The following is a 25,553-nucleotide window of genomic DNA, read 5'->3' on the forward strand; positions in this document are numbered from 1 at the left end:
TCTGGATCGTCCTTTCGGACTGTCCGTCCGTCTGTGGATGGAACGCTGTGCTGAAATTTAGCTGAGTGCCTAACTCTCGCTGTAGGCTTATCCAAAATCTAGAAGTAAATTTTGAATCTCGATCTGAGGTGATCGTTACTGGGACACCATGTAAGCGTACGATCTCTCGCACGTAAATCTGTGCTAACTTGTCCGAACCGTGTGTGATACGAATTGGTATGAAGTGAGCACTTTTGGTGAGGCGATCGATAACTACCCAGATGGCTGTGTTTCCTCGCTGTGATTTTGGCAATCCTGTCACAAAATCCATTGCTATGTGCTCCCATTTCCATTCTGGAATCTCGAGAGGTCCGTAGGGTCGTTGATGTAACGCCTTCACTTGCTGGCAGGCCAGACATCGTTCCACAAACGACGCTATGCTTCTCTTCATGCCATCCCACCAAAATTGCTTCTTCAAGTCCTGATACATCTTCGTACTTCCAGGATGGGCAGTATAGGGTGTCTCATGAGCTTCACTCATGATCTCATTTCTGAGTGTCTCCTCATTGGGTACGCATAATCTCCCTTTGAAAGTGAGAGCATTATCCGCCTCTTCGCGGTAGTATTCTCCTTTTCCCGTCCTTACTCTGAGACGGATCTTTTCTAGAGCGTCATCGTCTCTCTGGGCTTCAACGATTCTGGCTCTTAAATCTGGTTCTATGACCAAGGTGGAAATTCTGCTGTCCACTGTCTCCGGGGCTCTTACTATTTCCAGTCGCATCTTGGCGAATTCCCGGATAAGCTCTTCCTCTTGTGTGAGGAAAGCAGCCACTTGAGGCGCAGTCTTTCTGCTCAAGGCATCCGCTACCACATTGGCTTTTCCTGGGTGGTAGTTTATACCACAGTCGTAGTCTTTGACTAGTTCCAGCCATCTGCGCTGTCTCATATTCAGATCCTTCTGCTCGAAAAAGTATTTGAGACTCTTATGATCTGTGAAGATCTCACATCGAACTCCATTGAGGTGATGTCTCCAAATCTTCAACGCGTGGACCACTGCTGCTAATTCCAGGTCGTGCGTCGGATAGTTCAACTCGTGCGGCCTCAATTGGCGTGATGCGTACGCTATCACCTTACCCTTCTGCATCAGCACGCACCCGAGTCCGACCTTCGATGCATCTGTATACACCACATAGTCGACTCCCGCTTCTGGCATAACTAAAACTGGCGCTGTGGTCAACTTTTTCTTTAGCAACTGGAAACTTGCTTCACATTCTGGGGTCCAATTGACTTTAACTCCTTTCTTGAGCTGTTGAGTCATCGGCCTCGCTATTTTAGAAAACCCCTCAATGAATCTTCGATAGTATCCTGCCAGACCTAGGAAACTTCGAATTTCATTGGGCGTCGCTGGTGACTGCCAACGTTGCACGGCCTCAACCTTAGCGGGGTCTACTCGGATCCCTTCTGCTGTCACTATGTGTCCAAGGAAGTTCACTTCATTAAGCCAGAACTCACACTTGCTGAACTTAACATAGAGTTTCTCGGCTCTTGACGTTTCTAAAGTGGCCCTCAAATGTTCCTCGTGTTCCTTCTCGTTCTTCGAGAAGACTCTAGCTCCTTGCAGCTGATCGAAAAGATCGTCGATTCTCGGTAAAGGATACTTGTTCTTGAGTGTTAACTTTCTCAACTCTCAACGTTCTATCCTTCTTCATGAAGAATTCTGGTGTACCACATGGTCACACACTGAGTCTAAAAATGCGGATCTAGTAGTTCTTGTATCTAGATCTTAAGTTCTGTTGTTCCTTAAGCGCCCTTCTATCTGGTGACTGAGATAATATGACTGATTCAAGTCATCCATTAGACGTTCCATTTCGTCTGGCGGTTGAAGCCATTCCTCGTTTTAGATTTCATCGTCAGATACTAAGTTCTCAAATGCTTGTATCGATCGTAATCGTAGTCATTGAGCTAGCCTAATGACCTCGTAACCTCTCGCTTAGTTGAGGTAGTCTACTTTCATCGTTTCAAGATGCTTTTGTGTTCACCGCGATTCTTTGTCATGATTTAGCATAGACTTTATTCTACTCGCGTTAAACCTTGAATACTGGATCTGTGCATGTGGATGTGTTGGCTTCTTTCTCCCAACGCTACTGTCTCCATGCTCTTTTGGTTCGACTGAGCGATTCGTGGCGAAATAATCTAGCATGACTTTCCAAAGTGATCCAGATCTCGTGTCTAGATTAACACAAAACTCTATCGACAGCTCCTTTCTGAGCCGCTTAATCTGGGATGTGGCATATCGTAGAATACTTCGTCGCGTTTTGTTGTCAACGTTTGTCCTTGCTCTATATTATAGGGCTCTAAACCCGTTCTCTTGCGATAACTCTTTAAGGAAAAATTTCGATTTTCCCTTCATAGTAGTGATGGTGAGGGTAGCTGTGCTATCACGCGTTCCTCTCCCTGAATGTCTCTCCAGCTTTAGCCTTTCCTGGCCACCTCTCAGACGAATCCCTTTTGCTGATGGGATTTGTTCCGTCAAACATAAACTACGAATACACTCGTACTTTCTCCATGGCTTTCATTACATGCCCATGATTGAGTCTTTGTTCTTGTGGCTTACTTATCTTACTCGGAGTAAGCATTTTGATCGTTCAAACTACCATATAGGTCTTTTACGTCTTCGGACATCATTTAATCCTCAAATATTCCTTGATATTTCTCTACTCAAGGCTAGTTGCTTCTCTATACAACAAAATATTCGATCTTCCACCTGCTGGTCACAAGCGGTACGTAGATTCGAAGTATTTAACGCTTTGCTGTCGGTTATGCGACGCTTCTGGTTGGTGCATCATTTCCTGCACGTGTCTCCATGGGGACGTATTTATTATGCGTATCTGAAAGAAACTGAGACCATGCCTTTTTCTGCTAGCCTCGTATCAATAACTCAATGATTAATCTAATAGTCTTAACTTGGATTATTATTCACACAAGAGAGTATGACTGAAAATCTGAAGGGCTCCTGAATACCCAACTGGACAAGAATAACATCCCTTGTTCAACTTTTATGAATTTTCGTCGATAATCGACCTTGAAGGTAAGTACTGAGTTCATTCAAAGAACTACGTAGCTCAACTGGTTTCCAGGTAAACTCATAGAAGCTGAGGCTCACCCCTGGTGGGAGCTAGAAATAATCATGAGATGGGTCATGAAAACTGGATGGAAATGAATTAACTGTAAATTCCCATAGTAAGCTGCAAAATAGGACAATACAGTTGTCCAATTAAACTGAAAGGATCTGAGCATCAAGGACAGTGGTTCAAACATGTCATCGCCTAAGATGATCAACCACGAAAATTTATAAACGTAGGCGATTGCAATGAAGGAACATTGATCATGTTTCAAAGGCATCTTGATATGGAATAACAAAATCACATCAATGATTTCATAGGTTCATTAAGGCAACGCACTGAAATGAACTATTCAGAAAAATCAGCTAGGGCAAGCTCGTTAGGGAAATGTGCAATATGCTTGCCTTAACTTCGAGCTGCAGAAAATTCCGAGACTAGGAATAATACATGTACTGGAATCGAGGTCAAAAAATTTCACCTTTGTAGGATTTCAAAATAGGGAGGTAAACAAAAGATCCAGCACCACATGAAATTCCCTGAGGAAAATGTTTAACTGTCTTGATCACTCTGGGGATCACAACGTAAGCATCGTAAGAATGAAATTTCATTGCATAGGTCCAAGAAATCGAGATATAAATCTCCAATATTGTGGCTCAAAGGAGGCAACAACAAATAACGATGCTTGGAACATAAGAGTATCCCAAATTTGGGAACTGAAACTGAGTCACCGCTTTCCTGAAGAGAATGAAATTGGCGTACTACTTGCAGAACGTGAGTCAATCAAAGGTCTTAATAGCCGACAGGACATCGTTGTCCCGGAGGTTCAAAGAATGTCTGAGGAATACGCTCAATCCGAAGATCATAGATATGAACAACTGTAGAATTTAGGGTTTACGACTGGAGCTTAAACAGTCAAAACTTTACTCTTTATGTACGATGAGTCAAAAGGACTGCAGTCCATAAGCTGGAAATGAGTCAAACCTCGCACAGAAAAAGGAACACTGACATGGTACTTGCGAGTCAAAACTAGAGTCTAAATGGACGAGGGTATCGTCCTTGGAAGGACTCTTAGAAGGGATTTCATTGGAATCCAAGTAAGTACTATTGATTATAATCATCGGTTCTAGTTATGTGACACTCCCTTGTTTTTCTTGTGGAGCTCGCACATGATAAACGCGTTCTGGGAAACCATACATTCCAAGATGGGGTTCCTCGTGCTGTTAAACTGATAACTGCAGCTGAAGGTCATACTTTCATATCGTTCTCGATAACTTAGAACGCTGATTCTGGTAAAACATTACATTCTCCATCGTGCTTCGTAGCACGCTATAAGTATCGCTTCTGGATCACGTAGCCACTTGGGCTTGTTACGCCACATTAGATCACTTTACTAGATCGCGGGTACGATCTCTTTCCGTGTAGGGATGCATCTCCCGAACAGGCTTGAAAGTAAACTATTTTCATTATAACTTGGTCTTTGTAAAGACATTGGGAACTTCTTGGTTCATCGTCTAGTATACATATATATATGTATACTATCTGTGTGTTTAAAAGAATGGACTTCCTTTAATTGCTGTCTATAAGTAGTACAATAGTACTTTTTGGCTCGTCTTTTCTTTCTCATAATTCCTTGGAATTTGAAGCTTGCCCAAACTGATGGGTTTTAGTTGGTCTCGTCGCCCTGGAAGGCGGTAACAAATTCTTATTCTGCTAGTACTTGATCCTGAAAGTCTCACCTAAGGTACTTTTCTAAAGCACTCTAGGTTCACATACATAGTCCCCATGACATCTATACATTCATGTCAAGCTCTTTAAACATAAATCACAGATACATTAAGCATATCTCATGCAAAGTATCAGCTAGCACGTTGCGTCTTGCAAACTTTTCAAATAAACATTTTCGTTCCCATTTAGGGCTATGAAATTTTTTTTTTTTTTTTCTTTTTCTGAAAACTTAGAAAATTTCATTTTCCTTCTCAAAATGGAAAAATATTTTCTTTTTTAAAATTCTCTTTTCTGGACGAGCGGGCGTCGACCCCTGTTTCTGGTGCAGTTGATCGTGTCGAGCTGAGGTGTTGGGATCTTGTACTTAACATTCTGTTCATCTTCAAGCCTAGTACTATCTTTTCTGGACTGAGGCTTAGAAAGAAGGTTCTTGGGTCAGAGCGAAAGAAAATTGCTCTGATACCACTCTGTCACGACCACATCTCCCTAGTCAAAGAAAGTGTAGCTTTACCGCGACTAAAACATACTGAAACTGTCTCAACTCATCATAAGATGCTTAAATCAAAAGAAACATTATCTGAAGTGTGTTGAGGGTACAAATCATGCTGAATCAGAGTAGTTATGAGAAATTGTCTTTGTTAAATGAATGTTCTGAATTTGCGCAACGGAAGAGTACCAAGACAGATGTAGTATGTATGAAGACACACTACACCCGCTACCTTCCTACTTATTTGGTCTTCTGTCCCAACACCTCCTCGGCTTTGACAACAATCAACCTGCACATTAAGGAAAACAAAATGCAGGGCTGAGTACTTGATGCACTCAGTGGGCTCATGCCGAAAATATTTTCTTTTAGTTGTCAGCCAAGCTGAGTGAACGCGGGGTTTTACTGAAAATCTATCCCGGTCACTAAAATCTGTTATTTCTTTCTGAAAATAGACTGCAGTCATTTAAACTTCTGATGATATGCCATGTCAAGCTGTGTGAATCGGGAATGTGGCCACATTCCACGATCACTGGGTCGGCCAACCTGGCGCTAGCTCACGACCCCTAGACCGGCCAACCTTGCGCTAGCTCACGGTCCCTATGTGTACACTAGTCCGAGTAGGATTTGAGGTCGACTTGGCGCTGGCTCACTGCCCTACTGGGACCCGAATTCGATTTAACAGATAGGCAATCACAAAACAAAACATGGCATGACAACTCATTCAAATAATCATGTTTTCATATAAATACACTTTAAAAGAAAGAAGAGAAAGCCCACCTTAATTGCTTAAATTCTTGCAAAACGGTGCTTTCCTGTCCTGAGATTACTCGTCGAGCGACGACGTTCCTTTACAAAATTTAATATACTTAAATTAGGCTTTAAAAAAATATAATTGTTTATCTTGCATGTATGCATGCCTAAGCGTGCTCCTTTATTATTTTATTTCCTTTCTTCTAAAATTAGGAAATCTTAATTCTTAATTAAATCTGCGATTTAATTTATTCGGAAACTGGCCGAAAACTATTTCCCGCATTAATTTAAATATCTTAAAATACTTTCCGGGCTAAGAGTTCGCTTATTTATTTATTGGCTTTTATTTTATCACGGCGAACATTCTTTTCATTTTCTTCCGTAGCTTAGGAATTTAATACCATAAATTCTTGGAATTAACTAAAGATTTCAACAAAAGAATCCGGGTCCAAGTAATTAAATTCTCGGGCTCGGTTGGAACTAATTATTCTGGCCCAGCCTTAACTTTCGGCCCGCTCATTTAATCTCGGCCCAAAATGCATTTTCCTTATCTTCTTTTCTATTAAACAATCAAGCCCAAACTAAAACTAAAGAGGAGGCCCATTTCCAATTAATTAATTAGAAGCCCAATAAGAGGAATAGTGGAAATGGCCCAAGGAGAGGTACTCCTTTCCATCCGTCGGCCCCCACCCCCTTCCCCTTTCTCATTTCATTCTCAATTCTAATCCCTAATCTCCTTCTTCTTCTTCCCCCAAAATTCTCCAAAAGAAATCCTTAATTCACAAACAAGGAAGAAGAAGCTGGAAACGGGAACCCTAGTTCTCTCCGCCATCGACGAATTCATGGAGCCGCCGCTCTCATCGCGTCTCCCGGAGGTGTCCGCCGTCGCCTACTCCAGGCTGCTGTCTCCGTCGCGAAGTAGCCACAACACGAACCGGAGCTCGCGCTTGCTCCCTCCACCGAACGCCCTCCGGCGAGTGTTTCCCCCTTTCGGCGAAGTCGGCGGTGGAGAGGAGGCGTCGCCTCCTTCTCTTTCTCAGCCGCGGCCCGTAGCTGCCTCGCGCCGCCTCGGTTACTGCCGAAATCGGGCAAGCTCCGAGACACGCCACTGCTACCTCGTGCCTCTGCTCCCGCGTCGTCGTCGGCTCCCCACGGTCAAGCTAAGTCTCACTCCCCTTCCCCTTTTATTCATTCAGATTTGTGATGTTCTACTTGAAGGCAGTAGCTATGTGGTATTGGGATTTTTGGTGATTGAGCTCGATTACAGCAGTGTGTATGCTAAGGCTTCGTGGAAAAATTTAGTTTCCTATGTCCTTGAGCTTCTGTCCCTAAATTCCTAAACTTGGCTATCTACTGTGTTCGCCTAAACGTGATGCATAAAGGGTGTTGTGGAGTTTACCTCTACTGCAGTGTTTCGGTTCTTGTCTCTGCTTCGGCTCTCCCTCCCTTTAGCTTGCTCCTCTGCTATTGAGTAGTGGTGTTGTGGTGTGGTATTGCTTGTGGTGTTGAGGGAGAGTGAAGCTGGGATTATTTATGCCCATTTGTCTAACTGAAAGCCTGTTAAGGCTGATGTGTTGTGCAGCGAGGGAGTCCTTGCTTGGTTGTGTTTTGGCTGTTTTCTCTGCAATCATGCAGGGGTGTACTCGTGGGATTAAATGTGGTTGTTATACCATTTTGTTTCCTTCTTGCAGAACTCCCTTTTTCCCTTGAAGCTGCATCCCTTAACCTGAACTTTGTGTGGTGAAAAGCAGGTGCAACAACAAGGATTGTAGGGTTGTTACGTGACAACCGCAGAGCTGCTGCTCTACACGGAGCAGGCTTTGCACGGTCGAAAGGTCCATGGTTGGGGCTGCTGTGAGCCGTGGAGTGCAGGAGACATTGCAGCCTCTTGCTTTTCCTTCTTTTTTTTTTTTTGGTAAGTTTTGGTCTCCAATGCTTAAAGTAGGCTTGTTCCTTATCCTTACTTATTTTGCCAACTAGCCACTTTAGTGTCTTATGCATCTTCTTGTTTATCTTGTTGTTTCTGGCAGGGACAAGAGGCTGACTCCTTCTCGGCTTTTGTCTCGTCGACTCGGCCCAACAGGCCGTCGTGATGGGGCCGCGGTCCGTGCCGGAGAGGCCCAACGCTAGTTTTCCTCCTTTCATTTTCATATTGTAATAACGTAGTTCGACTTTTATCTTTGTCGTCAAGAGTTGTAAATTAGTTCGGGATTTCTGTAATTAGCAATTTCATTAGCTTTGTATTAAATTTGAAATTTGTACTTAAAATTCTTATTCAAGAAATAAAATCACTCCTTCATCAATTGTACAAAGAAAATTCCAATATTTACTATTTTTCGAAAAATCTCGAGATAATTACGTCTCGGCTATTACATGAATACATGTTGATGTTGGTATTTAGAGCATCCACAATGGGGCACCCTAAGGCGCGCCCTATAGCGCGCCACGTCAGCAGTTTTATCCTACTACCCTCCCACCTGCAATAGGGCGCCGCCCTAAGGCGCGCCCTATATGTTTTAATATTGTTCTGTTAATTAATTTAAATGTTTTCAAATATATAATGTAAAATAATTTAAAAACACAACGAGTAATCAAAAACCGGCGAATGTTGCATTAATAATTACACAAAAGTTACACGATTTAAGTTGGCTAATCCACGCAATTCCCAACTTCCGGCGCAACTCATCGATCAACCCCTGGAGAATTTTGCCTTCGGCGGGGTCCGTACACTTCTTGAGGGCCTTGTGCGTCTGCAACAACGTCTTCGCCATCGAGGCTGCTGCCAACGACTCATACGCTGCGGCCGTCGTGAGCGGGCCCGAAATTGGGACCGGGATCGACGATGACGCAGCGGCGGTCGAGGATGATGTCGCCGCCGCCTTCCCCTTGGCCTTCGCAGCCTTGACGCCTATGGGACGCAGGGAGGACATCGGTGTGCCGGAACTCTCAATGTCCTCGTACGTCCGGTTGAGGTCCACCGGACGAGTTCCGCTTACGCTGCTCGTGTAACCACCAGCTTCGGTGGTCTTCGTCCTCTTTGTCGCCCCGGTGTGCAGAATCTCACCTAGGAACTTCTACTTGTCCCTCAAGAGCGCCCAGATGACCTCGTGCTTGAATTCACCGTACAGGAACTGGTACGACAACAGCGCTTTAGCGCACATCGCACAAGCTCTCGCCGCTCCCCTGCGCCCTCGCGCACTTCTCGTACTCCGACGAGAACAGGTTGATTTGCCTCTTTACCTGGTCCTAGAGGTCCCCAAACCGAACCGGCCGAACCGGCCCGGAACCGGAACCGTCGGCGGCGGTTCGAACCGTGACCGGAACCGCCGGTTCCATCGGGCCGGTTCAGGTTCCATTTTTGAACGAACCGTAACCGGCGGTTCAAAACCGCCGGTTTAGCCGGAACCGCCGGTTCTGAACCGGCGGTTCGGCGGTTCCCGACAACTTTTCAGGCCTAAAACCGACCTACCCCTAGCCTTTTCAGAAACCGCCGGTTTTCGTTAGAAAACCGTTGACGAAACCGGCAGTTTCCACCGAAAAACCGGCGGTTTACACAGAAAACCGGCGGTTCCGCCGGATTTTCAAAATTTTGAAATTTGATTTTTTTTGTTTTTTATTTAATCACAATTTTCCCCTATAAATACCCCCTCCTCTTCATTTCTACTCACCTCATTCTTGTGTTAATAAGAATTTCTCTTATCAATCTCAATTTCTCTATTCTCCATCCTCATTTTCTCAAGTTATTTACGTTATTTGCGCTCATAATTTACTTACGTTGTTCATGTTATCATATTCACACAATCGCACTACTCTCTATTCTCCACTTTCGTTGAGGATAAGTGGACTATGATTCCAAAATGCAATTGAGCATTGAGGATACGTAGGCATCTCAACTTTGTTGGGACTTGCATCCATTTCGTCGAAATAATAAAAATGTGAGTTTCGAGAGTGAAATCGTAAAAATTAAACGTTACAAATGAAGGTGGGGTAGGGGTATTTATACAAAAATTAAAAAACGCGTGACATCGTCCGCGACCATCGTCCGCCGATCCTGCAATGGGGCGCCCGATGGCACGTACGATATCCCATCGTCCGCGCCCATCGTCTGCCGAGCCCACAATGGCGCGGACGATAGGTCATCGTCCACGCTTCAACCGCGGATGATGCATCGGGCGTGGGCGTAGGGAGCGGACGATGGCGGGCACCCACAATGAGGCGGACGATGGCGCCCGCGGACGATGACACGCATCGGGCGTGCCATCGGGCGTCCCATTATGGATGCTCTTATAGTGGAAATTTAGGTCTTGATGTCATATAATTTTGCAAGTTTCTCATTTTCATAAAACAATAAATTAATACTTCGTTCATCAACAAATGGTTTCTCTTTTTTTTCTTTTTTCTTTACATCCACCAAAATTAGTACTACTATCATTTCAATTTATTTAAATTTTCTTACTAGTTTTTTTTCTTTTTCTCTTCTACTTTACTAATTAATTGTGTTTTAAAACATGTGTCATCTACAAATGAGATAATCTTTTATAGACGAATAAAATATTTTTATGTGCCAAACGCAATAAAAATGTGTGTTTAATAGGTTGATTTACGCTGGAAATACATCTGACGATATTAGCGACGAATTACCAGCAGAAATTCTGATGGTGAATTCACTGGCAGATCTTTGGGAAAATTCTGTGGTTCGTCTATGCCAAAACCACTGTCCGATTTACCGACAGTATATAATCTACCAAAAATTATATGCTGGTAAAAATCTGGTAATGGGTAATGTTGCATCGCATGCTAAATTTGAACTTCTTCCATCTTATCTAAAATTCTGGTTGTGTTGATAAACCCTAGTCCCCATTGTTGCAAACAGGTCATGTATCGCGTGCTAAATTTGAACTAGTACCCTAAATCGCCATGTTCGTATGCTTCAACTGTATCTTTCTTTAATTTGTTGTGCATTATTCTAATGCACCATGTTTTAATGTATAATGATTCAGTTATATGTTTCTAAGGATGTGATCAATTGCTAACTCATCTTTTAATTGCTAACTACAACTAATTTAAAACCATAAGATTTGTACAGATCTAGTGGTCTATAAATTGTCATGTATGATTTCATTTTATTATTATTTAAATTTAAAAAGATAAGAAGAATCACCAAATTTAGGGTTTTAGAAACACTGTCAATGACTCAATATAGTATATAAAAAATATCAATACAATTCCTTGAATATGTCAACACAATTTAGCATTGACATTGTATATGTATTGTATTGACATATTATTATTGCTATGCTGACATTATCTGCTTGTCAAAAAATACAAAAATTCATGAATTATTTTTCAAATTTTGACATCGAAACATATGTTGAGATCTCGTTGGAATCCTTATAAAATTATCTTTAATTTGATATATGTTGTGTAAAAAATTAATTTAAATTGAGATAATTATAATCATTTAAAGTTTAGAGATGTTTTTCAAAAGTTAGTTATAACTATTTTTTTTGTTAATTGACAATAATACCCATAATTGACATTTTTTGTTCACCGCATTGATATTCGTGGCTAAATAATCTTATACCTAATTTAATGATCTAATACGTGTATCATTTAGTTCTAGTTAGCCATTTATAAATGAGTTAGCAATATAACATATCCCATTTTTTCTATATATCAGACCTTATATATATTGTCTATTAATTTGTTGTTCATTAATATTATTAATTGGCTGTATAATAATGTTGGATATGTGTGGATTAGTGGATATAACGTGTATTGTATATGGTGTCTAAAAATCCATACCGTATAAAGTTAGTCAAACATTTCGAGGGGAGAAGGTGGTTTATAAAGTTTTTTATTTTATTTTATTTTTATGTTTATCTTAAGGTGGTTTATAAAGTTAAGGGCGGCATATATGTCTCAAGATCCATATGGTATAAGTAATGGAGTACTCGTATGTGTCATGTGGCCAGACCCAAAATCTTGTTTATTTAAATTAAGTTTAGTTTTTATTATATTAATCAAATCAATTATAGATCTTGACAGATGCTTATTAATGTATACTTCAAAACAAATCGCTCAAAGAAATTGGAAAGAGAGTCTTCTTATACTAAAAGATATTTGTGTTGACATATTAATATCGCCGTATTGATATTTATAATATATTATGTTGATGGGTTAATAAGTTAGCAATTTAAGAAGAGTTAGCAATTGATCACACCTCTCAAATATGTATATTTATATATCATAATTATAGACTAATACATTTGTTAAAGAATACATAATTAACCGGAGTATTACAATAATTCTAAAAAATAGTGAAATGAGTGTTTGTGGATTGTGGTGTCCACATTACTTAGTAGTGTGTAATTGGTTAAAAACTTCCTATATTTGAATTCAATGTAATTTTAAAAGACGATCTAAATTTATAAAACTAATCTATTTTTTTAGGACAAATCACGATATTGATGGCAAATAATTTCAATCTAAGATGCATCCGAGACACGTCGATGGTGAGTAATGTCTTGTGCGGTTTATTGTTTCTTTGATGAACCAAACACGCCTAAGGCCCAAAGCCCACACCATATAACTCCTCTTTAAAAATTATCTTACTCAATTAGAAAAGACACGTTTTATTTGACTTGTTTTACCAATTTTTATTTATGATCATATTCGCCTGCACTTAAATGTCGGGAATGCATGCACAAAATAATGATCTATTTAACTTAAATTCGACCTGTGATTTAATCAATTTTAATTGATGCTTTCTGCAAAAACATTCTAATAGCTGATTAATAAACCCTATTTATTTCAATAAATTTTTAAATAGTACTAACTATAACATTTAAGCATTACATTGACGTCGCTAATATAGTATAAAATTTAGTTTCGAAAATGTCTGCATCCGTTAAGAAGAATATTATTACCGATAATATTTTGAGCAGATAACATTATTAAGTATTAACATACAAAATGTTGTTAGTATATTATACTAAGTACAATATAGTAGTATTAAAGTATTTATGATATTTTATTTTAGTAAACAAACATTTATGAAAGTGAATGACTAAGATGGTGGGGGATGAGAAAGTGGACCTCTCTAACACAAGGGTTATGGTGTCAATGTCAATCATGTTCACTAGCATATATATTCTTTAATCCATGGTCAATTATCATTAATTATTCTACACATATTGCTACGTCGATGGTACATGAACCTAACAATGCATATCATTTGAATTGATAGGCTCGTAAGTATAATGTAACATTCCTTGTTCGAGATAAAAAAAAATTAAAAGAATATATTAGGCTATAAGATTTAGACAATCACGTATATATATTTTGCCGACCCATAATTAAAGATCCTCAAATGTAAATATTTTATTTTTATATTATACCACTTTGAAATTGTACTACACACTTTGATAGTGCATCCGGCCAAATTGAATTTTATTGTAATTTAGAAATTTAAATTTGTTGAAATGAACAATAAGTAAATTTAATTAGAACAAAACCATAATAAGCATCTAGAAATAATTAGATATTCTCCTAGTGTCGGTATCGAACAATAAAGAGGAAAACAATGTGTAAACTACAACTACTACATTTTATTGCGAAAGAAATAAAGAATAAAAAAATGTTGATATTATTTCACTTTGTTATTAATACCATAATTAATGCTCATCCGACGTCGTCCTAAATGTAGGTATATGAACACGTCATGCCCATGCTGGAGAGAGACATGAAGCTTCTGTATTGTTGGAGAGAGATTCAGCTCTGTAACAGAACCATATATTAATGTACTGTTTGAATTTTAGTTTTCAACCAAAGAAATGCCTCATTATTAAAATAATAGTTGTGCATAATTTTATGGTTGTAACGATAGATTAATTCCTGTATTATGACATAATAGTCATCCAATAGTACATGCAGTGACATCACGTGTATAAACAAACACACACTAATATTAGACTGAATATGGAGGAACTCCAACTTCTTCCTGTGATAATTAAATCAATCTCTAAACCGATATATATTCGTCTTGTATTACGATATCAGCAAATAAATCAAGTTTATATAATAATAACAGTGTCGGTCATGAGAAAGAGAATGCCTATGGCAAAACAATAAAAATCACCAATTAATCATATAGAAAAAAATTGTACTGCTCCCAAAATCATAAGAAAACATTGATATGACATTTCAGTAAAACTAATCTCCAAATCCAGTGAACGCCTTATTTTTACTATTTCCGTAGCCAATGAAAATGGTAAGTACATTTTGGAGATTTAGAAATGAGTCATGATAAACAAACAAATTTTGTACTATCAAAATAAGATTATATTAGTAATTTTGATATATTAATAATGTAGTAAATAATAAATGTAGTTAGTGGATAAGTTAAAAATACTTTATTAGTCTTCGGCCTTATTTTCAATTTTTTATTTTTATATTTAAATTGTCTTTCTTTTATTTTTCAAATTTGAATTAAAGTATGCATTAATTATATTTTATGGTTCTAAAAAAGAAAAAAATTTATACACAAATTATTAATATATGACTATAATATTATGCACGTTCCATGTACTATATATGTGTCCATATATTTTAATTAAATGCATAAATAAAATAATTTTTTTCTCAAATAAATTAGTTTTTAATTGTATAAAATTTGGTAACATAAAATTACTCCCTCCGTCCCGGGCTACTCGCACATTTGCTTTTCGGCACGGAGATTAAGGAATGAGTGTATAGCAAAGTCAACAATTGCGGCTGTAGGTGATAATTTTTACTAAAAATGGAAAGAGTGCAAATAACTTGGGACGCCCAGAAAGGAAAATAGTGTAAGTAACACGGGACAGAGGGAGTATTATTTTAGAAAATGTAGTGGACATCCTTACCTAGTACATGTCCAATCAACCTGGGATAAATCTTGAAATCATTATTGCTTTCCCAACCCCAGGCTGGGGTAATATAGAGTAATTAACCATACCTTCTCAAAATTCAAAATTTAAGCAGTGTAAATACAACGTACTCCCTCCGTTTCTCCATAGTTGAGTCATTTTTTTCATTTTAGGAAGTTCCCCATAGTTGAGTCATTTCCGTATATAGTAATTTTTTTCTATCTCTACTTTATTCACTTTTTACTTTATTATCTATTTATTTAACATATTCAACATTCTTTTCTTAAACTTCATGATGAAAAGTTTTGCCTGAACTATAAAGAAGCGGATGGAGTATTTTGCAGAAAGTGTGTAGAAGAAGGTCGAAATCGTTATCGTCCCCTCCTTAAATAGCGAGGCAGCTCTCCAGGCTCCAGCCCATATGTTGTTATATATATATTCCAGCTCATCCCACAACCACCAACACACACTCTTCTCTCTCTCTCTCTACATATCCAATAATAGCCCATGGTGTTTCTCTCCAAACCGGCAATGGAACAGTTCTCATTGCAGTTCTCCCCCTTTCCGCTGATCGACCTCTCGAAGCCCGACGCCCAATCGCAGCTCGTCAAGGCCTGCGAGGAGGTCGGCTTCTTCAAGGTGATCAACCACGGCGTCCCTTTCGAATTCATGGCCGAATTGGAATCCGAAGCCATCAAATTCTTCTCCCTCCCCTTATCCGAAAAACTCAAGGCCTTGGGCTATGGCAACAAAAACATCGGATGCAACGGAGATTTGGGGTGGGTCGAATACCTCCTCCTCACCACCGACGCCGCCGATTCAATCTACCACAAATTCGCCTCCATTTTCGGAGAGCCTGCCGCCGACAGATTCCAGTCAGTTTTTAACTCCCCTTTACTTTACGCGGTTTGGCAGGAAACATAAATAAACAAATACGGTATGTGTGTGCAGCTGTGTTTTGAAGGACTACTTAAGGGCGGTGAAGAAAATGGCGTGCCGGATACTGGAGATGGTGGCGGAGGGGCTGGGGATTCAGCCGCGGGATGCGCTGAGCAAGATGCTGATGGATGAGCAGAGCGACTCTGTTTTCCGGGTGAACCACTACCCGGGAAGGGCGGAGGGAGGGAATGTGATCGGATTCGGGGAGCATACGGATCCGCAGATAATATCGGTGCTCAGATCGAACAACACGACGGGGCTCGAAATATGGGTCAAGGAAAAGGAATGGATTTCCATCCCGCCAGATCAACATTCCTTCTTCATTAATGTGGGTGACTCCTTGCAGGTACAACTACTTTCGCGCCGTCAATTCCTCTTCCTTTTTTTCAATTTATTAATATTTCCCACGTGTTTTGTTGCTCTTATCTTGCATGTTTTCGCCTAACTAACTATTCACTAATCATCCTCCCTTCCTCCCCAACTCTACTACTCCTAATAAATTTTCATTCTTCCAACTTTTATATATAAATTCTCACTAATTTATGTGAATTCCTAGGAAAGTTCCCATAACCAAATTTATAAAACAGAACTTGATATTTTTTTTTGCGTTAGCGTTCGCATCTGACCTTGTAAAATTCCATAACACTACTGCAGTTAATACTATTTTTGTATGTGTTGTTGCCAAGATGTGAAACTTTACTAGATTTGCTAAGACAATGCATTCTTCCTATTTTCACGCACGAATTTTATTTTTTCTTATAATTAAATTCACTATACCCAATATTTAAATCGTTTTAGATTCCTCAATCAGTACAAGTCACTATCAACTTATTGACCCATTTTCAAAATTGGATATGCTCTGATGACAGAATTGATTTACTAGTTTGTTACCACTTTTTTTTTGAAAAAATAAAATAAAATTTAGTCTGTTACTCCATATGAAAACAGGTAATGACCAACGGGAGGTTTAAGAGCGTACGACACCGGGTAGTTGCGAACAGCCCGAGACCGAGGATTTCAATGATTTATTTTGGAGGACCACCATTGAGTGAAAAGATAGCTCCATTGCCTTCATTAATGGAAGGAGAAGACAGCTTGTACAATGAGTTTACATGGTTTGAATACAAAAAATCTGTTTACAATTCGAGGCTGGCTGATAATAGGTTGGGCCTTTTTGAGAAGATTGCAGCCTCATAATGTTCCCCCTTCCTTCTTTTCATTCACAAACATTTTTAGTGTAGTTCATTTCATTTTTCAAATAAATACCAATCAAATTTTAGTGATGATCGAATCTCCTACGCCATCTCTTCACTCCAAAATTTTGTGTATTTCAATCTTTATATTTTAGTAGTACTACTTTCTAGGTCAATTTATTCACAAAACTAATAAAACTTACATGACTAATATAGTTACAATGTCATATCATGTTGGTCCAATCAACACTTAATCTAGATTTTCATTAAATTGCAATATAAAGCTATATGCTTGTATTCACCTCAAATGAAAAACCACATCTCCATTTGGAAATCTAGATATTCTAGGTTTATTAGTGGTAATGTTTGAATTATTGAGATTAAATAGATATCTATCAATAGATAAACCCTGTCTCCGATGGTCCATACCACTTTTTGCGACTATATAATTCATAGATATTGAAATGGCAAATTACATCTTAGTGGGCAAGGGTCCAAAATTGACGTGTACTTCGAAGTCCTATCAGTATAAAATAAAATAAGTACATACATTATTTTTCTCTTAAATCAACATTCTAAGTGAAAACTCTACATTAATTGATTTGACCAAGACCTACCGCAATATAAAAAATAATACGTATAAAAATAATAAGATCAGATTATGACTCGTGACCATGACGTTTCTCAGCATGTGTTTAATTAGCACTATTTCGTTGATAATATGTTTAGAAGTTAATGGCGTGGTCCTCTACCATGCCCTATCACGATCAATTTCGTGTCATTAAATTGTGTAGACAGAATCACATAATTATGATCAAGATTTTCTCAATTAGGCACATTTAATGTTAGGCAGTTACGCGTTGATACGTTTTAATGTGTTGGGTGGTAAGCTAGGTAGCACATAACTTCAGCTTTGTCTCCACACAAAAACTGTCTAAACTTAATTATTGCAATTGATGAGACTATATAACTCGCGGATTACAAAACTTTATATCCAAGACATCAACTTATTACATGTCTGATTTACGAACCTATGTATCTAACTGCTTTTACCATAAAAACATACTAGTATTCCATTTGTCTTAATCCAAATGATCTCATTCTTGAATAACACATGTTTAGAATTATTTAGTGTATTAAAATAGAGGAAATAAATTTAATTGAATGTTTTAATGATGAGAGTGCAAAGAAATATATTATTCTAAATATTGAAAGATGACATTTTAGTTGTGTGAAAAAATAAAAGTGAAATGTGAATATCTTATAGTATCATAGGAAGGATACTTTGTTAATTAGGTTTATGATATTTGTAAATAAGTTCGTCTCAAGTACTCAAACAGGCATTTGATTGAATAATAAAAGTATTTATTTTTTGGGTGAGATGTAATGTCTCCGTCACAATATGATTAAGTTAGTCATTTGAATTATTTTCTTTTTTTTGAATAATTATGAAATTTGTGGTATTTATTATAAATCTTCTTACCATCTATCTATATTAGATTAAATATTACAATAAGATTTGATTTATCAAATTTAAAAAATTGATTTATTTCATAATTAATTCAACTTATCAACTTGTAATTATAGAAATCATTTCACTATTATAATCATTTAAGGACAAAAGTTTCAAAATATAAAAATATGTTATTCTTTGTGTAAATTATATGTTTCCATTTAGTATGCAGTTCCGGGTTTTCAAATCACTAATATAATTGTGTAGTACTAATTTTTAAAATTTGTTGTTATATTTAAAATATTTTGAACTAATTTATTTAATACTCTATTTAATATTTGAAATTATTTATAAATTTATAGATTTATTGGCATCTAATGTTATTAAACTTTGTCAATGAAAAAAAGAAAAGAAAAATACTAGTATGAAAATATTGTGTTTATGTTTATTAAAAGTGAAATGATACCTTAAATATTCAAAATAAAAACACTTTAAAAAAAACTTTGTTAAGTGTGGATTCAAAATATACACCTTATTATTTTGAGTATTCTTGATTATTCCCATTAATTTTGGTTAGGTTATACTTCTCATCCATTAATTTACTCTCGTTTTGTCATTTCAGGGTGTACGTCCATAAAAAATATTACCAGTTTTATTTCAAAAATGAAAACTTTCTTTCCTATGTTATCCATTTTTTTCTTTTCTTTCTATTTCTTGTACTTTACTCACTTTTTCTTTTCATCTCTCATCTTATCAATTTAACATTAAAATTTGTACGGTGCACAAATAAAATTATTTTCTGTGAAAAATAAAATAAAAATATTACAAGTGATTTTAATTAGAGATATACTCCCTCCGTCCAGCAATAGGAGTCCCGTTTTTCCGTTTTGGGACGTCCGGGAATAGGAGTCCCGGTTCTACTTACCATATTTAGAAAAATAAATTACCCTCCCTCAATTCACAATTTACAAAAAAATGCCATTAAAAAAACACCCCCCATACTCCAATTTTATCTACAGTCTCTCAATTACACTCTCTCACTCTCTCATTCTCTCAATTACACTCGCGTTCATTCTCTTCCTCCGTGGAAACCCTAATCGCCGCCTCCTTCTCTTCCTCCGTGGAAACCCTAATCGCCGCCTTCTTCTCTTCCTCCTCCAAATCGCCGCCTCCTCCTCTTCTCTAGTCGACCGTCCATGGATAATGCACCCTCTCCATCACGATCCCCCATCTATGGGTTAGATTCGGTCGGAAATCGCATTTAACTTCCACGTTGGCCTCGTTTGAATCTGGCGCCGGAGTGGACGTTCGACCCGTCGGAGGGGTCGATCCTGACTCCTATTGCAACCCGCATGTCGCCTATCCCTACATACTCGTGGGAGGCAGGTGATTCGATGTCTACCGTTGTTCCTGAAACTCCGACGGTCGAAGTCCCTCCCTGGACCGATTCCCAGCCCCAATGTACCTTGAAACCCCAGATCTGGAAGCTATACCGTCGATGGTGGGTGGTTCCACTGTGGTCCCTAGCACGCTGGAGACCATGCTTGAATATGAGCCTATTGTCCCTGATACGTCGGGTTACGAGAGTCCGGACTCCAATTTGGTCCCTGAAGCTCCGCGAGTGAAGAGACGGAGGCGACCTATTGAGGAAGAGGAGTGGTTCAAGGAGATCCTCCTGATTCTCTTACCCGGCATGAAAGATCTCATCTAACATGGTGAGTTGTGTAAGAATCACCCCCTGTCTAGGGTTTGGAGATTTTGGCTTCGTCTGTAATTAGGGTTATTTTGTTATGTTGATTTAGCGACCCCCATTGTGGGTTAGGAGGTTTGAATCTTGCCCTAATTGATGAAATTTGTGGTTGGTTGCTGGAATTTGTTGTTGCCTGCTGGAATTTATGCATTCTACTCCTTTATGATGAAATATGTGATGTTTGTCCGATTACCCTACTGCTATATGGTGCATCCTTGTTATACATGCTGGAATTTATTGTTGGTTGCTCATGTGCTGTTGGGCCATGTTTGTGGTTCCTGTTGTGTGTGAAATAGCCACCCCTTTATATGGTTTGGAGGCTTTTCACAATGCCTATGATGACATTTTTCTGAGGTGCTTTCATGATGCTGAATTGTTGACATAGTTGATGGAATATGTTGTTGGTTGCTGTATTCTCTGTTGGGATATGTTTGTGGTTCCTGTTGTGTGTGAAATAGCCACCCCTTGATATGGTTTGGAGGCTTTTGCTAGTGCCCTATGATGACATTTTTTCTGTTGTGCTTTCATGATGGTGAAATGTTGATATATTTGCTGGAACTTGATGTTGGATGTTGTTGTGCTTATAGGGTATGTTTGTGGTGCTTATTTTATGTGAACTGGCCAACCCCTTAATCTTGTTTGGAGGCTTTGGATGGTGTTTTGTTGTTGGTTGTTTCTGTGATGTGTAAAAGCCACCCCTTGTTTCTGGTTTGGAGGCTTTTGATGGTGTATTGTTGTTGGTTATTGCTGTGATGTGTAAAAGCCACCCCTTGTTTTTGGTTTGGAGGCTTTTGATGGTGTATTGTTGTTGGTTGTTGCTGTCATATGTAAAAGCAACCACTGTTTCTGGTTTGGAGGCTTCACCCAATGCCCTATGATGAAATTTTTCTAAGGGTCTCATAGCATTATCCTGCATAAGTGCATTACAGTAGGTTTGCGCTATGTATGTATACCAAAAAACCAAAAACATCAAACCCTAACCCAAAAAACATAGGGGCTGACCAACACACCAAAAAAATCAGACTACCCTATTCCATAAACATTATGGCCGGACCAACACACCAAAAAGATCAGACCACCCTATCCCATACACATGACTTTTGCTGACCTAGAAGCCAAATGCATTTGACAGAGGGCCAATATCATACATTGACCCAACATTGTTCTCTGACATTTGTAAGTAGTGCAACACATCTCTCACAACATCCTCCTCCACCTTCAGCACATTGGGGAGCCACCCATTTCTTTGTAGTCTGTCCTTGTTGATGTGTGGGACTTTGTATCCATTTCCACCTCTGCACTGTAGGATTTCAGTGAGGCAAGCCTGCAAGCTTAGGAAAATTCTGTTGAGAGTTTGTGGTGACAGCTCTGCAAATTAGCTACACACATTCCCCACAAGTTCATCCACAGTCTTGCATGGTTTCTCATGCTGCAGTGACTGAATTGCTCTAAAAAATCCCAGGTCTAAGATGTTAGTGTCAGGGGAATTAGGTGGTTGACAAATCAGTTGGATTTTAAATCCATCTGAATTGGCAACAGCCTGAAAATCTGCATCCATGGCAGTTATGTGTGGGGTTGCATTAACTTGTTGAATGTAAATGTCTTTACTTGCCCCAACAGGCCACTTGGCCTTAATTGCAGGTATAATCTGGCATAAAGAACAATAACATAACTAGATGATGATCTTTTTTGAATTATTAAGATCTGATAGAATGAAAAAAGTTGCATACCTTGCGGATAAGGCAGTCCCTCATCACTGCCTTTGTGACTGAATTGATTGCTTTGGTTTCCATGGTGCCTCTTGCCCTGTTCTTTGACTTCCTCTGTGCTGGCAGTACTTCAGTGAAGGGAAATATTCCCACCTTACCATCATAAGTTGACTGCCCATCCATACCAAACTATGGTCTACTGACTGCACACATAAACATCACTTTGGTGATGTATCTCTTGGATTTGCATGACCTATATGGCTCATCCTCATCCGGCAAGAGGTAGTACCTGTCTGATACCTTGGTCATATAGAACCATTTTTCATCTATATGCACTACATTGTGCATGCTTTGAAACTGAACTCTACCTTGAGTAATTTGTGACTGAAGTTGACTAAGACCCCATCTAGCTCTTGCTATCTTATTCATATTGGTGAGGGCCGGTTTGATTGCATTTGTATGTGTCCGTAGTTTACCTTGCTTCACCCACCGACCTAATGTGCTCTTGCTCACATTCAGTTTTACTGCCATTTTTCTCAGGGAAGATCTTTTAAGAGTAGATAGTTTCTAACCTTTTCTTGATCAAGTTTTAATCTGTCAACATGATGGTAACCTCTAATCTTTCCTTCCATCATTGCAGGTTCTCCCCTTTGCATCTGCTCCTTGGTTGCCTTCCACAGCCTGTATACTGTCTTCCTACTGATGCTATGAGTTTCTGCTGCCTCCATTACAGCCCCTCTTGCTAGTACTCCATCATGGCTGTGTTGAGTAGAAACTGCACCACATTATTCTTCATGCTGCTGCTCAAGTGCAGGGTTTGCCTCTGCCCATTATCCATCCCAATGATGAAATTTTTCTGAGGGAATTAAATTTACTTAATGCTTGGGAGTGTTTTTGGTAGATTTTCAGATAAGGAGTTGGTAGGAGGTGGCTTAAATGAGTGTAGTTGATGCATTTATAGCAGCTATGAAGTTGTACTTTTTGGAGTTCAAATTTCCCTCAAACTCTTTATAGAGGGAAATTTGAAATTTTGACATCCCCTTGTATGTTGAGGTGATTTCACCTAATTTTGATCAATTTGTAATGGAATGCATATTTTTTTTATATTGAGTGTTCTTTTTAAATTCAGTTTTCCATGTCTTATGCCCATTTTAAATGTTGGCAGCCATTAATTAACAATTTCATTCCATGAAATTACACTCAACGTGCTGCATTATTACATGCAAACCAACAAAATTGAAGAATTTGGCTTATTGTTGTATGCAAGATAAAGGGCCGTAAATTAACTTTTTGGTATTAATTGACTTTTTAAATTTTGGCTGTCATTAATTTAATTGGCTTCTTTGTCATTCCATGTCTTATGCCCATTTTTAATTTAAAACAATTTAGGTGGGTCCCAAATTCCATTATCACACAACATTTATTACACACTCCAACAACTTTCTTAAAACTCGTGCCCTGGAGAAATGAAACTCCAATTGCTGGACGGAGGGAGTACTAGCTAATATATTTGAAAGGTGTTTGATTTTCAAGATTATATTTTGAGATATAATATGTATTTGTGTTGGATTCATGAGACTAAATCTCATAATTTAATCTTAAAATGATAATTAATTGTATTAAATAGAATAATTTTATAGTAATTCTAAATAGATAATGTAATAAGTAAATTACTCTGGCAACTGAAGGGTACCTTGAATAGCTAAAGGGTTCGCCTAATTTGACGGTATTAAAAATTGAATACAGAAACATTTAATCTCTCCGCGCGTATTTGTTTTGGGGATCAACATTGATCGTTAATTGGAGAATTCGTCGTTCCGGTCGTGACTCCTGAGTTTAATAGAGTCATTTGTTTTCTTGTTACCAGCAGAATTGGGGGAAGAGTCTATCTAGGGTTGCAGCGGCGACGAATCCAACTGTTTCCGTTGAGCCGACTAGCGAGCAGCAAAGATGGGAGAACGGAAGGTTCTCAACAAGTACTACCCCCCGGACTTCGATCCGGCCAAGATTCCTCGGCGCCGCCAGCCGAAGAATCAGCAGATGAAGGTGCGTATGATGCTTCCGATGAGCATCCGTTGCGGCACCTGCGGGAATTACATTTACAAGGGTACCAAATTCAATTCCCGCAAAGAAGACGTCGTCGGAGATGTACGCTCACCTACTAATTTCGTCTCTTTTTTTTGCTTCCAATGATTGTTTCTGTATTTTAAATTATTAATTCTCATCTGAATATCGCTTATGTTGTTTATCTGCAGACCTACCTGCGGATCCAAATTTTCAGGTTTTATTTCAAGTGCACTAAATTCTCGGCTGAAACAACCTTCAAGACTGATCCTCAGAACTCGGATTACATTGTTGAATCCGGAGCGTCGAGGAACTTCGAGCCTTGGCGCGCCGAGGATGAAGAAACAGAGGAAGAAAAGAAGAAGAGGAATGCTGAAGAGATTGGAGATGCCATGAAGTCTTTGGAGAATCGAACATTAGACTCAAAGAGAGAGATGCATATCCTTGCTGCTTTGGATGAAATGAAATCGATGAATTGACCTCGGGCTGGTGATCGCCGGCGCCGTAGTCCGAGATGGTGGTGGTTTCCTGATACGATCCCAACAGAACCCCAAGCAATGCTGGAGCCGGCAGTAGAGCCCCAAGCAATGCTGGAGCCGGCAGTAGAGCCCCAAGCAATGCGGGAGGTGGAACAGAGCAGGGAGAGTGCGGAGGACAGGCGGACAGAGGACAGGCGGACAAAAGGAGTTCGTGCGGAAGCGTCCATTGCGAAGTCGAGGCCGACGAGGAACGCGAAGCCTCCGAGCAGATTCGGCGACTTCGTCGCCAAGTAGTGATTTCCATAATTAGCTTTATTTTATTTTAAGTAGGAGTCGAACTTTAGTATTTTATTTTGGGGATATTTTATTAATTATTTTACAATTGAGTCGAGCGTAAATTATAAGCTCCGTCGGGTTTTCTTGTGGGTTCTTTCCCGATGATAGGATTAGGTCGAACCAAACCTAAGGTCCATAGAATATAAATAGGGCTATTTTGTTCGTAACCTACCATGAAGGAAAATATTAATTGCCCAACATCTTGTTGATAACTTGTGAAACTATCGTCGAACTTGATTGCCTGACGGGGAAGACTCACGCACACAATCTGTTCGATCAAACCGCCGACCCTGAACAGGGCGCCGGGACGATTGCTTGCCGCCGAGAGAGAGATCGGGTTTGAAGGGCTACTACCGTCGTTTTATTGGGTTTTTTGGGTTTGAAGGGCTACTACCGTCGTTTTATTGCAGGCTACGCTATGATTGCGGCTCCGTTGACCGAGTTGCTCAAGAAGGATTCCTTCAGCTGGTCTACCGACGCTGAGACGAGCTTCGGGAACTTGAAAACTGCGATGACCTCGGCGCCGGTTCTTCTTTTGCCGGATTTTGACCGGCAGTTCTGTATAGAGACGGACGCGTCTGAGGTGGGCATTGGGGCAGTGTTGTTACAGGATGCGCATCCCATAGCCTATTTCAGCAAGAAAATAGGTCCTCGACGTCGG

The 25,553-nt window shown here is 39.2% G+C and overlaps 2 protein-coding genes across 2 annotated transcripts; both read left to right on the top strand.

Annotated features, from left to right (window-relative positions):
• Positions 1 to 15,352: 15,352 nt before the first annotated feature.
• LOC121806466 (gibberellin 2-beta-dioxygenase 1-like) lies at positions 15,353 to 17,191 on the top strand. Its single transcript, XM_042206515.1, has 3 exons — positions 15,353 to 15,844; positions 15,921 to 16,254; positions 16,857 to 17,191. Exons 1-3 carry the CDS (start codon positions 15,477 to 15,479, stop codon positions 17,103 to 17,105), a joined length of 951 nt encoding a protein of 316 aa, XP_042062449.1. The 5' UTR covers positions 15,353 to 15,476; the 3' UTR covers positions 17,106 to 17,191.
• A 6,532-nt stretch (positions 17,192 to 23,723) lies between these two features.
• On the top strand, positions 23,724 to 25,081 carry LOC121807096 (splicing factor YJU2-like). Its single transcript, XM_042207293.1, has 2 exons — positions 23,724 to 24,161; positions 24,269 to 25,081. The coding sequence occupies exons 1-2, from the start codon at positions 23,964 to 23,966 to the stop codon at positions 24,554 to 24,556; spliced, it is 486 nt and encodes a 161-aa protein (XP_042063227.1). The 5' UTR covers positions 23,724 to 23,963; the 3' UTR covers positions 24,557 to 25,081.
• The last annotated feature ends 472 nt before the right edge of the window (positions 25,082 to 25,553 follow it).

Source organism: Salvia splendens, chromosome 6, assembly GCF_004379255.2.
Source record: "Salvia splendens isolate huo1 chromosome 6, SspV2, whole genome shotgun sequence".
NCBI lineage: Eukaryota > Viridiplantae > Streptophyta > Magnoliopsida > Lamiales > Lamiaceae > Salvia > Salvia splendens.

Coding starts and splice junctions, on each gene's coding strand:
- LOC121806466 (XM_042206515.1), top strand. CDS start 15,477: ATGGTGTTTCTCTCCAAACCGGCAATGGAACAGTTCTCATTGCAGTTC. Junction 15,845..15,920: donor CCTGCCGCCGACAGATTCCA/GTCAGTTTTTAA, acceptor ATGTGTGTGCAG/CTGTGTTTTGAAGGACTACT. Junction 16,255..16,856: donor ATGTGGGTGACTCCTTGCAG/GTACAACTACTT, acceptor ATATGAAAACAG/GTAATGACCAACGGGAGGTT.
- LOC121807096 (XM_042207293.1), top strand. CDS start 23,964: ATGGGAGAACGGAAGGTTCTCAACAAGTACTACCCCCCGGACTTCGAT. Junction 24,162..24,268: donor AAGAAGACGTCGTCGGAGAT/GTACGCTCACCT, acceptor GTTTATCTGCAG/ACCTACCTGCGGATCCAAAT.